This window comes from Scophthalmus maximus, chromosome 19 (genome assembly GCF_022379125.1).
Source record: "Scophthalmus maximus strain ysfricsl-2021 chromosome 19, ASM2237912v1, whole genome shotgun sequence".
Lineage (NCBI taxonomy): Eukaryota > Metazoa > Chordata > Actinopteri > Pleuronectiformes > Scophthalmidae > Scophthalmus > Scophthalmus maximus.
Genome location: NC_061533.1, coordinates 17,633,874 through 17,649,451, shown reverse-complemented (window position 1 = coordinate 17,649,451; position 15,578 = coordinate 17,633,874). Strand labels below are relative to the sequence as shown.

Sequence of the window (15,578 nt, the reverse complement as noted above, 5' to 3'; positions counted from 1 at the left end):
TACAGTGCTCTTCTGAATATTCTCGTACAAACGCAGAAGGGGGAAAAAAAATTGTAAAAAGAGAATAAAGAATGGAGCGGCCCATCGGAGCGACTCAGAGTATAAAAGCCTGTCGCTGGAACCAAGACAAGAAAGGGCTTTGGGTGTGAGCCCAGACCCGTGCACCATGGACCAGAATGGGTCCTCTCAGTAGGGGGAGACCAACATTTAGCCCAAGCCATTTAATCTCTTAATTGTTTACCCTATTTCCCACCGTGCCAAGCAACCATCGGAGGCCCTAATCCAAGGTGTGTTGAGGAGAGGTAGCTAGGTCAAAGGATTAAGAGCAATGATCCTCTCAGGAGGGCTGCTGGCACAGGGGGATGATAATCAATGTTACGCCAGCAAACTGGGAGGATAATCAGTGTTACTCAGCCAAATTCCCCTGATAAGGCAAAGGTAGGCGAGCATTGCGTTTTCTTCTTCTAGGCAGAAGAGTGTCTGTACCTGACATCCGTGTTTATCCGCCCCGTAGCGCACTCATCCCAGGATTCAGCTTGCTGAGAACCTCTGCCTCCAATTTCACTGGAGTTAAGCAACACCCAAGAAAACGTATTCCAACTACCTGAACATGTGGTTTCTACTTTGAACCAAAAAACACATGGCATGTGGAGCCATTAAAAAACCCACATACATGCATTATATCGTTGCACTTAAAGGGTTTTCCTGGTGGTTTAGTAAGGACATCGTAATTACACTAAAAAGCTGTAATCCTTTTTGTAATTACACTTAAATCTCTTACATACCAGTTCTGTAAATACGGTGTTATTCCCTTTTGTGTTTAAACTCAATGTTGTTGCCATGTTGCCAAGAAAGGGACGATTTTATCGAGCTGTGATTGCTGTGTTCACTTATCACAGTCATTTATCTTGCCACCAAACATCCCGACACTACTGTGATGTTTTCAGTCATCCCCAAAGCCCCTTTGTGTTTATTTTTTGCTGATGGCATTCATACATAAAAATAGGCCAAATTAATAAATTAGGACAGACAAAGACAAATAATGAACCTCAAAGAACAATATGATATGAAAGCATATATGTCTCTGAGCACTTAATGTGTTGTGACTTCATCAAAGCTTGTCCCCCATTTTGCTGTGTTATATACAATTCAACAGATTTCTTTTTGCCACTGCCGCTCCTCCTTGTATAGATGGAGGTTTCTTCTCATTATTGCAGATTTACACAGATGTTGTGCTCTCCTGAGGCTCATACTGTATTTCCCACAACAAAGGGCTCTCACACAAGTGGAAACTGGTGCAATCGCACCTCCCTTCCCATACTGTATCTGCGTCTCTCTCTCTCTCTCTCTCTCTCTCTCTCTCTGCTGCTTCCGATCATGCTGCCAGCAGTTTTTGTTTTTTTTCTTCCAATATCAGCATTCTCCATCTGTGTCATTGACTGCGCTGTGGGAAATCTGCCTCACACAGTTTTATATATTGGAAGCTGTGTTTTAGTATGCATGCATTCACGTGGGTAATATTCTCACCATTCATCCTGCTCCAGCTCCGTCTCCTCTTCATCTGCTCGGGGCCAGAGAGCGTGCAACGGGTCCATTAGCTGTTAATTACTGGATTGTTTTCCACATATGCTAAAAGGGGTTTTTCACTTGCAGATCTCTTCAGATAAACCATAGAGGGGATGGTTTCGCAGCGTGGCATTTATTGACTCACGCTGGACCATTTGCAGTTGAAAAGGTTGTCCTTTCACTGGAGGGCCTGGACCCCGTGTTCATTCGCATCTCTCCTGCTGAGGTGCCTTTGAGCAAAGTGCCTTTGACTCCTAAACACATTCCGAGCACCAGAGGGGCTGATACGTACAGTGACCCTGACATCTGATTTCACCGCAGAGAGTGAGAAAAAGGGATATTTTTGTCTACAGAGATCAATTCATTTCTCACATCATTACTTATAGGATAATACAATATTTTTTCAACAAAGCCAATGAAACAACAAAAAATACAGGATATCATCACCCTCATCTTGTCATACACCGCACATGCTTCACACCATGCTGATTTCAAAAATGTGTAAAAGAATATTTCAAGTTTTGCAGTGTTATTTATCACGCCTTTACCAGTCCCTCTTGCGATACGTCCTCAAATACAGCAAGGGGAGTGCATGATTTATGTCTTTATTCACATTGTAAATGCAAGGCGGAATAACAGTTTGGTACGCTGCAGATACATATTTTTGCCCACTTATACAAGACAACAGGGGGAGAAAGATAGAGGAGAAATGATTCTCTGTTAGCTGTGTGCATGCCAATGAGGTACGGGTTGCTTTATATCTTAAGCAAGCTAAAGCATTTGACTTTGCGTGCGTGCGTGTGTTCATCCGTGAAACAGCACACTCAGATGTTGTCATAACTAGCTGCTTATGAATGCAGCAGCCATGACACCTTTTTTAAAAAGGCATTCTCGCAGTGTTTGATTTATGACTCAGCGCTCGGTGTCACTCTGAAGGCAATTACAAGCCATGAATGGATATTATATGCACGCGCTGTCTCTGTAAGGATCACATTCTGCCAAGTGCTGGAACACAAACGACGCTCTTGAAAGAGCATCATCACTTATGCTTTTGAGTGCTTGTGTGGGGAAGCAGCTCATATTGTGTGTGTGTGTGTGTGTGTGTGTGTGTGTGTGTGTGTATGTGTGTGTGTGTGTGTGTGCGTGTGTGTGTGTGCGTGTGCGTGTGCGTGCGTGTGTGCGTGCGTGTGTGCACGAGTGTGTTTCTAGGTGAATTAGCAGCCGTGTGTGTTTTCAAAGAACCAATGAGTTTGCTCAGATGTTTGCGACTGTTGCTAAACAAATGAAGGTAACAGTTTATGAAGGCGTGGGGCCTATAAAAGGATTTTTTAAAAAGCGTACTACACTTCAGTAAAGCGCTTTGACCTAATTAGTAGCGGCTCCGCTCAAAATATTTGCAAATAAAGGGCCATGAGAATTAAGCATCCCCTAGATGTACTCCGATACACAAATACAAATATATAGTGACACATACAAATGCATCAAAAGACACACACACACACACACACACAACACACACAGTTGGGCGGGCCTCCCTTGCCCTCCCTTCCTGTTGTTCGATGCCGGTGTCTGCCAGAGGGCTTTGTAATCTGGAGGGGCTGTGGATCCTGAATCCCGTGCGGCCCCGCCATTGATTTATGTCATTGTGTGCATTTTCAGCCTCTTCAAAGGTCACCTTGTGTGTCTCCTTCACTCTGCATTCCTCCGCCGCTGCTTTTGTTGTGCATTAGCTGCATTAGTTTCCCCGTCACTCTTTCTTTAAAGTCTATCAGAAAACCCACTCAGCCCTCTCTCTCTGCTCTCAAACAACCATATCAACTGACACAGTAAGGGCAGAAATGTAATCTTGCTCCGCGGTTTGTGAAGACAGTTGCCCACCACGGTCTAAACTTGTGGTATTTCTATGCAGCGCGGTAGATAACTGCCTGAGATTACCCCCGCTCAGAGTGGATGGAACAGAAAAATGCCTTCGATGTTTGAGTTATTGTCAGTGAAAGCCGTCACTCAGCCGAGCTACAGGCTATGCTTATCCAGGCAGACAAAACACATCCATTACTGGAGAAAAGTCAAATCTAAATTCAGACAGCAGTCATATTTGCCAGGGTTGGGAAACATGTAAAACACAGTGGACCGTCAGATATTGTTGTCAGTTGCCATGTCAACACAAGGTCATGTTTTCGCATATTTTGGAGTCTGTTTTTAATCCCCGTTTTTCCCTCATGTCCTTCCTGCGCAGAGTCTCTCGAGCCCACCTATCAGCAGCTGCAAAAGATGAAGCTGGACAAAAGTCCCTTTGTGGTGGTGTCTGTGATTGGCCAGGAGCTGCTGACAGCAGCCCACCACACCGCTTCTGTTGTGGTGCTGGAAGCTGCTTTGAAGATCGGCACATGCAGCCTCAAGCTCCGCGGCTCCGTCTTCTCGGCCCTCAGCAGCGCCCACTGGTCCCTGGGCAACACGGAGAAGAGCACCGGCTACATGCAGCAGGACTTAGAGGTGGCCAAGACCTTAGGTAAGAGGCAGGGGCTAACTGGGGGAGAGGGGAGAAAAATGATTTGATGATCTATTCGTGTTTTTTTTATTTAAAAAAAAAAAAAAATATTCATTAAGTCGCATTGTGTCCCAGAGCCTAAGATGACATCATGAAGTTGCAGATTTTTCCAACCAAGAGTGAAAAATCTAAAGATATTCAAGGTACATACTGTAACAAACCCAATGAGCCAATGATAAACAACTAATGAATTATCAATGTTTGGTTTAATCCTCAAGCACATATTTTATTATTATAGACAAATCTTAATTTGTCCAATACTTTGGTTCATGATTTATGTAAGGACATCCCCATCAGCTCCAGCTTTTCAGATAGCCAATTACATAATTTAGCATGCTACCACACTAAAGACAGACAGTGAGCATAGGACACATTCCAATATCAGCATCTTAGCATTGTCATGTGAACTCACTAATACTGCCATTTAGCTCAAAGCACTATTTCTTAGTGCAGCTTCACAGAGCTGCCAACATGACTGTAGATACTTAGTCTACATCCACACTGCAACATTTTAATTTTGATAAAGCATCACTGCTGCTAGGTTTACGCCTGCTGTCCACACTACTCCAGAGTTTTAGAGAAGTTCAAGGTGCAGATTCCTCCTCCACAGCATCAGGACGATACGTCCGTTCCTCACTGAGAAGGCGATAGCAGGTATTGGTGCGGCTCTTGTTATCTCATGTCTGGTGTACTGCAACTCCCTCCCAGCTGGTCTGGACGGCATTGTGCCATCCGACCTCTGAGGCTCTTCCAGAATGCAACCGCCCGGCTGGTCTTCAACCTCCCCCAAATTCTCCCACGCTACATCGCTCCACCCCACCCTGCACCGGCATCCAGTGGTGCCTCGGATTCGACGATTCCAGGCGATGGTACTTCCATACCGTGCTGCGAATGGCTCAGGCCCTGCCTCCATCCAGAACATGGTCAAACCTCACACCCCAGCCCGTCCACTAGGCTCTGTTGCGTACTGTTCTGTAGGGATGGGCAGCCACCGCTCAACTAAAGCCTGTCCTGTTTCCACAATGGAAGAAACCCCTTCACTCATTCCGTCTCAGACTGAAATCTCACCTGTTCAGACTGCATCTGTCCGTAGTCCTGGAAAAGAAAAAACTAAAATGGAGCATTTGCACGATTCGAACACGAGCAGTGAATACAAATTGTCTACAATGTGTACAAAAACACTAACTGTTAGTAACAGTTCCGCCTCGTTGGTGTTCCATGAAAAGAAATCACTGCCCTTACTTATCATCCTTGTCGTTACTAGTTCGTAGCACTTTCTATGACTAAGCAACCAACTGCAGAGTAGACAATCTGCTTCCTGTTTCCACCCAGACACACATGCCCAGTGTACTTGACACAGTTTTAAAAGGAAAACTTAGTCATTCAAGCAGAATACCAGTGTAATTTTTAGAGGTTAGTATAACCATGTAGCTTGGGGAAAATGAATAACATTTTGTTTACTAGCAATTACTCCTATGTCACTTTGTGTTTTCCCTATTTGAGCATATTGCATCAAACTCTAAGGTAATTCAACCCAGGAAGTGATGCGAATGCAGCTTGTGGATGTCTTGGGAAGAGAGGAGAGGTTGTGAGAGAAAGACAGTATATGAAAGAAAAAAACGGAGGAGGTAGGATGGGGGGGGGGGGGGATATGAAAACAGAGAGTCGCACTGACTGGCTCCACTCTTCTCGCCCCCGCACAGTTTGACACATGACTGGGCAGAGCAGCCGGAGATAAGGAGCTACGGTTCTCAGGTGGAGCACAGAGAGCTCGTGCATTGCCTGGGCCCTGTCTGTGGGGCCTCTCTGTCAGGCCGAAATAATAAGGCTTTCCCCTCTCACCCTCTGGAGCATTGAGATCACCACGGCCAGCTGTCAGGGAAGCCGCTCTGCTGTGGAGAACACACAACGGCCGCTTTCCCTTTTAAGGGTGCAGTGGCATGTGGGTGGCATAGATGTGGTCCATCACATCACTGTTGAACAGTGGTGGGGGGATGATGGGAAATAAACACCAGCTGCCCTGTGACCGTGGAGGCCGTACTGTGAATATTCTGTTTTTGGTTTCTCTTCTCCAGGTGACCAAACGGGGGAATGCCGCGCTCATGGGAACCTGGGCTCGGCATTCTTCTCGAAGGGTAACTACCGCGAAGCACTGACTAACCACCGCAACCAGCTGGTTCTGGCCATGAAGCTAAAGGACAGAGAGGTAAGAGCCACACACACACACACACGCTGGGTCTGAGAGCGGTTACAGCAGTCTGAAAGCGGAGAGAGCAATGCTAACAGTCATTGCAGAGGACAGTGAATTGAGGTTACAAAGTTTTTTTTCCTGAGTATCTTGAATGTAGGTGTGGGATTGTGCTGTGCCCAGCATTCTTCACTTCTGGCTGTTTAGAGGGTATCTGAAGGGGGAGTGTGAAGGACACAGAGATGCTGCTGCTCTTTGTCTATTAAAAAAAAAAAGAATTGGTGTCGTCGGTGCAGAGAGCAGATGAAGGTGATGGAGGAGAGAGAGTGAGGTCGTTGAAGGAAAGGCCAATAGGATCGCCTCAGCAGCTGCTTCCCCTTATTATCAATGCAAACCATTTATGCAGATTTTATGCAGTTGTTTATCCGGTTCATGGAGCGGTAAGTCCGAGGCTTCGTGCGGTACGCCTGTTGTGGGACGTCATTTACACAGATTGAGTTGTTTGAATATGGGCCAGAGAGGGGAATGGAAGAGTGGGAGGGGGAGAAGATGGAGAAGGTGAGGGAAATAGAGACGAGTTGGACGGCTTGATCTACTTTTCTTCACTCTTTGGTGCCCTCTTTCTCTCCGTCGCTCTGTCTCCTACTTCTCTGCCCAACCTCTGTGGTCATTGTTGAAGGGAGGGGGCGGGCGGCGGAGGCTGACAGGTGCTTGTTCCAACACAATTCCCGTCACACAAGGAGAAGAATGGCCTCCGTTTCCCCTTCATTCCTTATCCTTCCCCACCAGGCCGTCGGGCCGGCTTGTTTGTGTTGCTTGATATCAGGAGACATTCAAACAGTCCAGTCAGACGCAACACAATGTGCCAGGATGAAACCCAACGGTTGAAGAATGAGGCCAGAGGTCCCCCTGACATCTCCCCCTCCCGCAGTTTGCGGCCTATGTGCAGAGCAGAAGTATGATTAGGAGGCTGCAGACACCAGTGCCAAAAACCTCTGCTGTCGTGTAATGAGGTTAGAGAGAGAGAGAGAGAGATGGGGCGAGACACACAGAGGACACAGACAAGGTCCTTGGTGTCTGCTCCGAGGGTTCGACTGCTCTGCACCCCGGTTGGTTGTGGAAATAATTGACTGAATGTGAATGTGTGAGGTTGCGAGGTTGACGTGCGAGTGTTTGTACTGTACACCCGCCACCGAGTCCAATAATTTTATGAGTTTTTCTGCACTTAATGGCGCTTTAAGACTTTGCGTAGGCCTATCAGTATATCAGTGTCACGCTGCTGCAGTCCATAGTACATCACATTTCTAGCCGCCGAGGCCCGTGTGCTGCTCACATGTCGCTTGTTAGGTGAAAACAATATCCAAACTGCACCCCCATGCTTAACACAAAAATGGCAACCGGAGACCTCGTAGGTGCCAGGGAGTCCTGGCGCCCAGCTGCAGTCCTTGAACACCTCTTAGAGTTACATCATATACACAACGTCCCGATTGGCCCACTCCACTGCCCCCCGCCCCCCACTCCTCTTGTTCCTCTGAAGGCCCCCTAATCAGAGTCATATGTGTGTCACACCACCTGGCCTCCTTCAGAACACACTGGAGCCTGGCGCATAGCTCATTACGGCCCGGCCTGGTGTTTTTGTTCCTGATGTGGACTTTTTTATCTGGCCTCTCTGAAGCTGAGGTCACTTCCTCGAGGCCGGGGACAGGATGTTGTTTTCTGACTGGATTTCCAGTGTGCTGCCTTCAGTCTGCGACCGGAGAAGACACAACAGAGACTTCAACAGGAGAGGTGGCACCGCTTCCAAAATCCTCATATAGGGAGTTGTGCCATATGTGAATTGGAACGACTCTGATTAAAGTGCACTGTAATTACGGGGAGAATTTCCTTGAGAGTTTAATGAAATCATATACACAGGGAAATGTTTGATTCAATAAAAGGGCCCAGTGGACCATGTGGCTTTGATATGATGTGGGGTGTGGGTTCTGATTCTGATGAGCTTCAGGTTTTGATTGTGTGGGTAAAAAGCTTGGAAGATGATAACAGGAACATTTTAAATGAACTCTATGAACTTGATACAGTTTTTGTGTTTGTGCGTGTAACCAATCCAGTCAGCCCTGGCCTTCTTTTTTTCTTTAACGTTTTCAGACCATCACTCCTATCTATTCAAGTGAGCATGTACTCACCGTGTTAATTGCAGACATCTGGGTTCGTTTATTGGTCAAATTTCTCAGTCTGTCTGTTGGGAGCCTCCATCACATTTTACACACCAACTTCCAGGTTAGAGTTTGCTTTGGAATAGGGCTGCGCGATATATCGTTTCAACATCGTCATCGCTTTGTAGTATGATAGTCACGTCGCAGGATTTAGGCAAATTAACCCAAACACGTCATTTTCCAACTTTTTCGAAGCTCGGTATAAAAATTGAAAACTCCCACAGTTCTCATTTCCCACGTCTGATTCACAGAGAAGTCTGTCTCTTATTTAGAGGGCTTTGGCTACATGAAGCTTGTCGGGGTTGATATCGAGGCTCGACATGTGCAGAAAACCATCAGTCACAATCATTCTCAACCCAGTTTATCAAAACAACACACGCAGGTCATGCCCCTGCTCGTCGACGACCACCACCTAAAAATGAGCGAGGGAACAGGAAAAAAAAAAGAAATGCATCGTCAGTTGTACAGAGTTGTTATTTGGATGATTTTGACCAAAAGCACGTATTCAAGTCAGCCGAAGAAAATTAAATTTTTTTTCATATATACTGTATATTGCAGAAAAAGATGTGTATATAATGTTTACAATCATTTTTCAATATGCCATGAGCATGTGTTACTGAAATTTTAGGATCATTGACCGCTCATGTTTCTTGCTTTGCTGAAGCGTTGCCACTAAGTTCCTACATCGCTACAGTGTCATCAGAACTGATAAGCTGTTTTCAGACATGAACTCTGGAAAATGTCCAGGAAATTGGGTTCGGACATCTGACTTTGACCGTCACATATGACAAACGCAGCAGGAGACCTGTCTCAGTCAGAGATACTCACAACAGCAGGGAAATCTCTGCTCTGGGTGGAGCATGCAAGAGGCAGGGCATGATGATAACATTACATTACGATTCATTCTGCTGACGCTTTTATCCAAAGCGACTTACAATCATCGAGGCAGGAAGCATTAAGGGCCCACACAGGAATCGAACCCCGACCTTCTGGACCAAAGTCAGCGGTGAAACCCTCTAAGCTTTACCAGCTGGTGTTTTTGTTTACAGTCATCGACCTGCCCACTGGCTCACTGTTAATTTTCCAGAGATGTTCCCTTCTGTATTCTGAAATTTGACTGGGGCTGGCGGGAAAAGTTCCTGAAAATGTCAGGAGTAACATTTGCCGGACACGTACGTTCTCACCTACAGCTACTCCGTAAAATTTCAGGAAATTGTCCGGGCTTCAGTGCATGTCGGAAGGCAGCCTCACATATGATGGCAAAAAAACAGAAAATATGACAGAGTTGTAATAAGCTGTAATCATCCTCTAAGGTATGATTACCTGATCATTTCAATGGCAATTCGATATACTGTTTATCCCTATGTACCATTAGTGCCTGTGTCTGCAACAGTGATACTAACAGTGATACCACAACTAATACTAAGCAGTAGTGTAACTCGACACTCGAGAAAACAAAAGTTGAGCTTCTTGTCTCTGCTGCAGGGTGAACAGTGGCCTGTGTGTGATGAAGGAGCAGAGAGAGAGAAAAAACAGAGAGCAGTGTTCACTATAAATCAAGAGGAAGTGCAGTACCTGGGTCCTGTTATATCGGTGAAGGAGCAATGCACGGGATCTCGTTTCATCTCCCAATAACCTCTGCTGGGGCTCTTTACGGCAGAGTGCAGAAAAGAAGGCAGGTACAGTGTTGGCCCATTGCCTGCTGCTGACCAGCGGACTCTGTGACACCAGTAAATCGTCATCAACCTGACCCGGACGCCCATCTATAAAGACAAAGAACTGAACTGAAAACCAAAACACACAAAGAAAAAGACGGCAGAGCTGGGGAAAGGCTTAGAGACTGAGCGCTCTGTCATCCTCGACTGGGACTGGGAGCTGCGGTCCAAACCAGTGAGATCATAGGCTAACGTGAAGTTAGTGTTTTCCTTTAGCTCGCCGCCTTTTGGAAATACTCTCAGCAGATTTTCAGCTGTCATTTATACTGCAAATAGAACATAAATACACTAGTCTTTCTAGCTCTGTGTATGTGTGTTTCTTTTCCAATTTTTTGTTTCTGCCCCAGTTTCCACACCTGGCTTTATCCAAGGCCGGCCAATAACCATCTTTAACAAAGGCCTCCTCTGTCATTTTAAAACAAAGCCGGTAAACTAGGTCTTTCCTCTCCATTCTCCCTTTCCTGTCCCCTCTGTTTGTCCGTGACGTTTTCATTTTTAAATGGCAGGTTCGACTAGGAGGAGGTAACCCCTAATTTGGGGTGTTGAGTATTTAGGAGAAACTGAGGCGGGCTGGCAGCGCCGCACTCTGTAATTATGTCTCGTGTGATGTAAAAAGAGTCTCCGCCGCTGACTCCCCCAACCCCAAAGTTGAAGTGGAAATCACGATCAGGGAAAAGTTAAAAAAGGACACAAACAAAGTTTCTTTCCATAAGCGCTGCAGTTTCACTCTGTCGCCTTCTGCCGATCCTTTTAACTTCTGCTTTGTTTGTCTATGCTCCCTCTCCCCCTCTCGCTCCATCTGCTGAAAGGAATCCACTCAAACTCTGCCCCTACCTCTGAAAGGGACTCCGACTATTTCATCATGGGTGTTTATCTTGCCGCCGGTTCGTGGCTGTATGGATCCTACTGGACCCAAGCTGGTATAATGAGGCCGAGGGCTGAGAGATGAGCGTTTGGATAAGGGGTGAGGAGGAGGGCTGAGTGTGGGTGTTCCTCCTTGTCAGGACCGGGGGTTTGTCAGCACTCTCGCTCTCTTGAGGAGGGGATCATTAAGGAGTCATTAGGAAATGGACGTGTGCCTCCACCGCCTTTCATGGCGCTCATGCTAATAGAGGAGGGCAGAGGGCGGAACTTGGCACCCTCGTCTCTATTCTCCAACCGCCACATGCTTTGCTGATTAAGATAGGGGATTTGGGGATGATCAGAGGGGCTAATTTAGCTGAAATGCTGGGTGGGGGCAGAAGGAGAAGAGTGTCTGACTAGACAGAAGGCAACACTTCCCTTATTAATTGTGCACACTGAAGAGGGCAAGGTAGTCTCTGAGCGGCGCTCAGCTGTAGATATTACGTTTTATAGTGAAACCGCTGTGAGCAGCACCACCACATATATCTGCTTCCTCACCTCACCTCCTGTTGTGCCAGACCGGGGCACGGAGCGGTGCAGCGGCGCTAACAGCGTGGCCAGCCCGCTGTGCCTTAATGGCACTCAGGCTCTCCTTGGCCCAGTGGTTTAGAACCGCTCTACAGCAGCTTGCTTAGCCATGAATCATGGGAGATGGACGGCAGGCATCAGCCAATGGGCCGTGACCGGAGCCGGGAAACGTGTGTGTGTGTGTGTGTGTGTGTGTGTGTGTGTGTGTGTGTGTGTGTGTGTGTGTGTGTGTGTGTGTGTGTGTGTGTGTGTGTGTGTGTGTGTGTGTGTGTGTGTGTGTGTGTGTGTGTGTGTGTGTGTGTGTGTGTGTGTGTGTGTGTGTGTGTGTGTGTGTGTGTGTGTTAGTGTGTTAGTGTGTGTCCAATGTCATGTCCTGTACATGTGCATGTTTGTCTGGGAATGTTTCAGTGTCGACCAAGGCAAATTTGAACATGTAGTGTGTAATGTATATGTGAAAAAAACCAAAAAACATTCCATGGTTTTCACATTATTGGTTTGTTTGAACGGCCCTTGAGATTTATCGCTCTTGATTGGATTGTTGCAGCACATACGCTCCATTATTACTAATCAGCAGATGTGCCTACAGTGTGTGTGTGTGTGTGTGTGTGTGTTTGTGTGTGTGTGTGTGTGTGTGTGTGTGTGTGTGTGTGTGTGTGTTTGCGCGCATGCGAGGGGGAGAAAGCACGTGTGAGCGCGTTGGAACGTCTAACGCCTACGGCTATGATTTGTGCTTGTACAGGTTGTCGTGTAATGGTGTATATGTGCTGACCTGCCGTGTCCCGCAACATACCGTTGACCCGCGACGTGGAGCTCTGTGTGGTCACTCACGGCCAAAAAAATCCAGGATCACATACACATAATTCCTCTGTGTGCAAATGTATGCAAACCTGTGTGCGCGCTGTGCATGTGCTGCATTCCAGGTGACGCAGCTTTGTGTCTCCCCCAGTGGAGCATTTGCAAGGCTGTCAGAGAGATGAATGACTGCCGTTATATCGACTACTGCTCTGCCTCTTTGCCCCCCCCCCTCTCTCTTTTCCCTCCATGCCCCATGCTCCATTTCTTCTTTCCACATCACCTTCACTTCCTGTTTTTTTCCCCCCTTTCTTCCACCTCACCCTTCTCCACACCTCATGTTTCCCTCCCCCCTTTTTGATTTTTCTCCTCTCTATCCATGTATGTCTTATTCTTTCTCTATTTTACAGGAACGCGGGGCCATGTCACCATATTTTGTGTGGGAATGGCTTTTAGAAAGAGCAGAAACAGTCCAGTTCTAAAGCGGCCTTTGCCGCTAGGGGCTTAGATCTTTAGTTTGGCTTCAAAGCGGAGCACTGCCTGGACTGAAGCACCAACGCCCCAGGTATCACAGGCCTTGCTGTTCAGCTGCCAACACCCTTTTTTTTTTTTTTTACCAACCTCTGTAATTTGTCTTGAATATTACACCTTGTCTGTCTTTTCCCTCCCCTTGCTGCGCCAATCAATGGCATTACAGAGGGACAGATTAGTTAACAAATAAACAGTGACATGGTCACAGGAGACTGTATGATTATAGATGACAACCGACAGACACACAGATAGTGCTCATCAGAGGGAGGAGGGGATCCGGCAGGCTCCTTGGGGCTTCCACCGCACCACAGGACGCTGAGAACGCCGGTGAGATCGCAATCATTAGGACAATCAAAGGTCCGATCATTAATCTCGGCAGAGGGATTTGTTGTCACGCGATTGGGCGCGATGACAACGGAATGTGCAAAGTGCAAACTCATCCTCACCACATAAGTGGTGTCAATAAGGGATGGAGTGTGAGTGTTAGTTCACATGGCGTTGATTGAAATGAATTACTTGTCCACGTAGCCAACTGAAACACTCCCACCTCCACTACCCAGTATTTTAAATGGTCCCATTATAGTTCTCATTTTCAGGTGCGGTAGCAAGTGGTCCAGAGAGGCGGGCTAATGTGTTGGCTTTGAACCTGTGTGATTAATTCATTATCTGAGCTCATCAGTGCAATCCTTATTACAGAGTTGGTGAGTCATTCTCCCTGACACCTGAGCAATCTCGGTTTTATTCACCGTTGACCAAAAAAGTGCATCAGAGACCAGAATCCGGGGGGCCGACCTCCCGGCTAAACCCGGCACTCCCGCTCCCTGCTCCCCTCCGGCCTCGGTCCGGTCCAGCCCCTCGGCCAGGCTGGCCAGACAGCCATTTAAAGCTCTGGAACTGCATCCCTTTTCCCCAGCCCGATCGATAGTGGAGCTGTCAGCAAGACGAATGGAGGCTTTAGGAAGTCCATTTTAATGAAGGAGACAGAAGGAGCAAGGGAAAGAGAGGTACTTGGAGAAAGAGAGGGCCTCTGAAGGTAGTTATGATGGGGGAAGGAAGGAGAAGGTTGAGAGAAAGGGGAAGAGAGAGGCATGGGAGGAATGTGTGTGTGTGTGTGTGTTTATTGAACGTGTGCGCAATGCTGTCTCCAGTGACGAGGGTTGAGGAGGGCCGGACCGGGTTGATTTAGCTACAGTAAGACCTATTTCTAGCTCAGCAGTGTGAAATGGCTCCTTAGCCACAGTAGCTTGTAAAGCACAGCCCAACAAAGAAACCTATATTAGTTGACTGAGGGGATGTAATTTGGCCAGCACACCAACACCACATCAAGTCCTCTGGCTCATGAATCATGTCAGCGGCCCCGCGGTAAAACAGATATTGTTGTGACAGGGGAGGGCAGCGAAAATCCAAGGCAACTCCCTCCACGGCTGCCCTCGACAACACGTTGGCTAGCATCAATAGACGTGTGTGTGTGTGTGTGTGTGAGTGAGTGCCTATGTTAATATGCAGAGAAGGCTGCATGCTAATTGGTGATTTGGAGCTGAGGTCAAAGGTCACTCGCAACCAGTAGTGTAGACCTGTAATGTCCTCTGGGCAATGGCCTGGCCGAACTCACTGGGGCAATCATTGGTCCTGATTAATCAGTGAAACGTTGGAAATGATTGTTGCCTCCTCTAGTCAGCCAGAGCTCAATTGTGTTAGTTCCCTGATGAAACCACCTAAAATTAAGGAACCCAAAATGTAACTGTGAAGATGAACGTTTTATTTTAAGGAGGCAACAAGAAATGTCTTCCTTTGTTCTTCCTGAGCTACTGACCACTATGTCATCTTTGTCTGATTCAACGGCTGATGTTTCTTATGTTTTAGAAGAAGGAACACGAAGTAAGCAATGAATAATCAAATAGACACATCAGCAACATGTGTAATCACTGATGACGATATCGGTGCAACTGGTCGGCTTTGTATCCTGATTCCTGAATCAATCCTGAGATATTTGCGTTAAAAAACACTGGTAAACAGAGGAGCAGTATACAGTAAGTTCATTCTCATGGTGCAGCATATTTTGTTCTTCCTCCACTTTCTCCGGCCCCTGAAAGAGGATGCATCGTAAAGAAATGCTCCTCCTCTTTTGTGCTCTCCCCTTCTCAGACCTTTTAAGAGTCAAAGTCAAAGATAGGAACCAGATTAGTCCTCAGCAGTCGCCCATCTGTAAAATACAGACGAGCTTGTCCTCAGAGATCAGGTGAAATTCAGATGGTGTGTGTGTGTGGGGGGGGGGGGTTGTGTTTTTTGTATTACGAGAGAACAAGGGGTCTCCCAGGGAAAGAGAGGTCAGCGCAGCTACAAGTGTTTGATGTATGCATTATATATAGCTGCGGCACACACAGGGATGTTGTAGACGGCATTTTTGCAGTGTGAGGAAATGATCTTCCGCAAGGCTCCCTGACATCACGCCAAAGACGGGGATTATAGCTCCTCAGTTTGGCTTGGCACAAGCCTCCTAACAGCTCCTATACACTGGGACTTGCTCCCCTTCTCTCCCCACACTCTCATCTCCAGCTTTTGTCCCAAGTTACAGCGCTGTCAGCATTCTTGTC

General features: G+C 47.0%; 1 protein-coding gene across 3 annotated transcripts in view; it reads left to right on the top strand.

Annotated features, from left to right (window-relative positions):
- Positions 1-15,578, top strand: part of LOC118314092 (tetratricopeptide repeat protein 28-like) — a 164,502-nt gene that overhangs the window by 98,752 nt on the left and 50,172 nt on the right. For all 3 annotated transcript variants that reach the window (XM_035640234.2, XM_047329206.1, XM_047329207.1), the window contains 2 exons: positions 3,803-4,075; positions 6,190-6,320. In XM_035640234.2, coding sequence (XP_035496127.2) covers positions 3,803-4,075; positions 6,190-6,320 — 404 coding nt within the window. The remainder of the gene's footprint in view (positions 1-3,802; positions 4,076-6,189; positions 6,321-15,578) is intronic.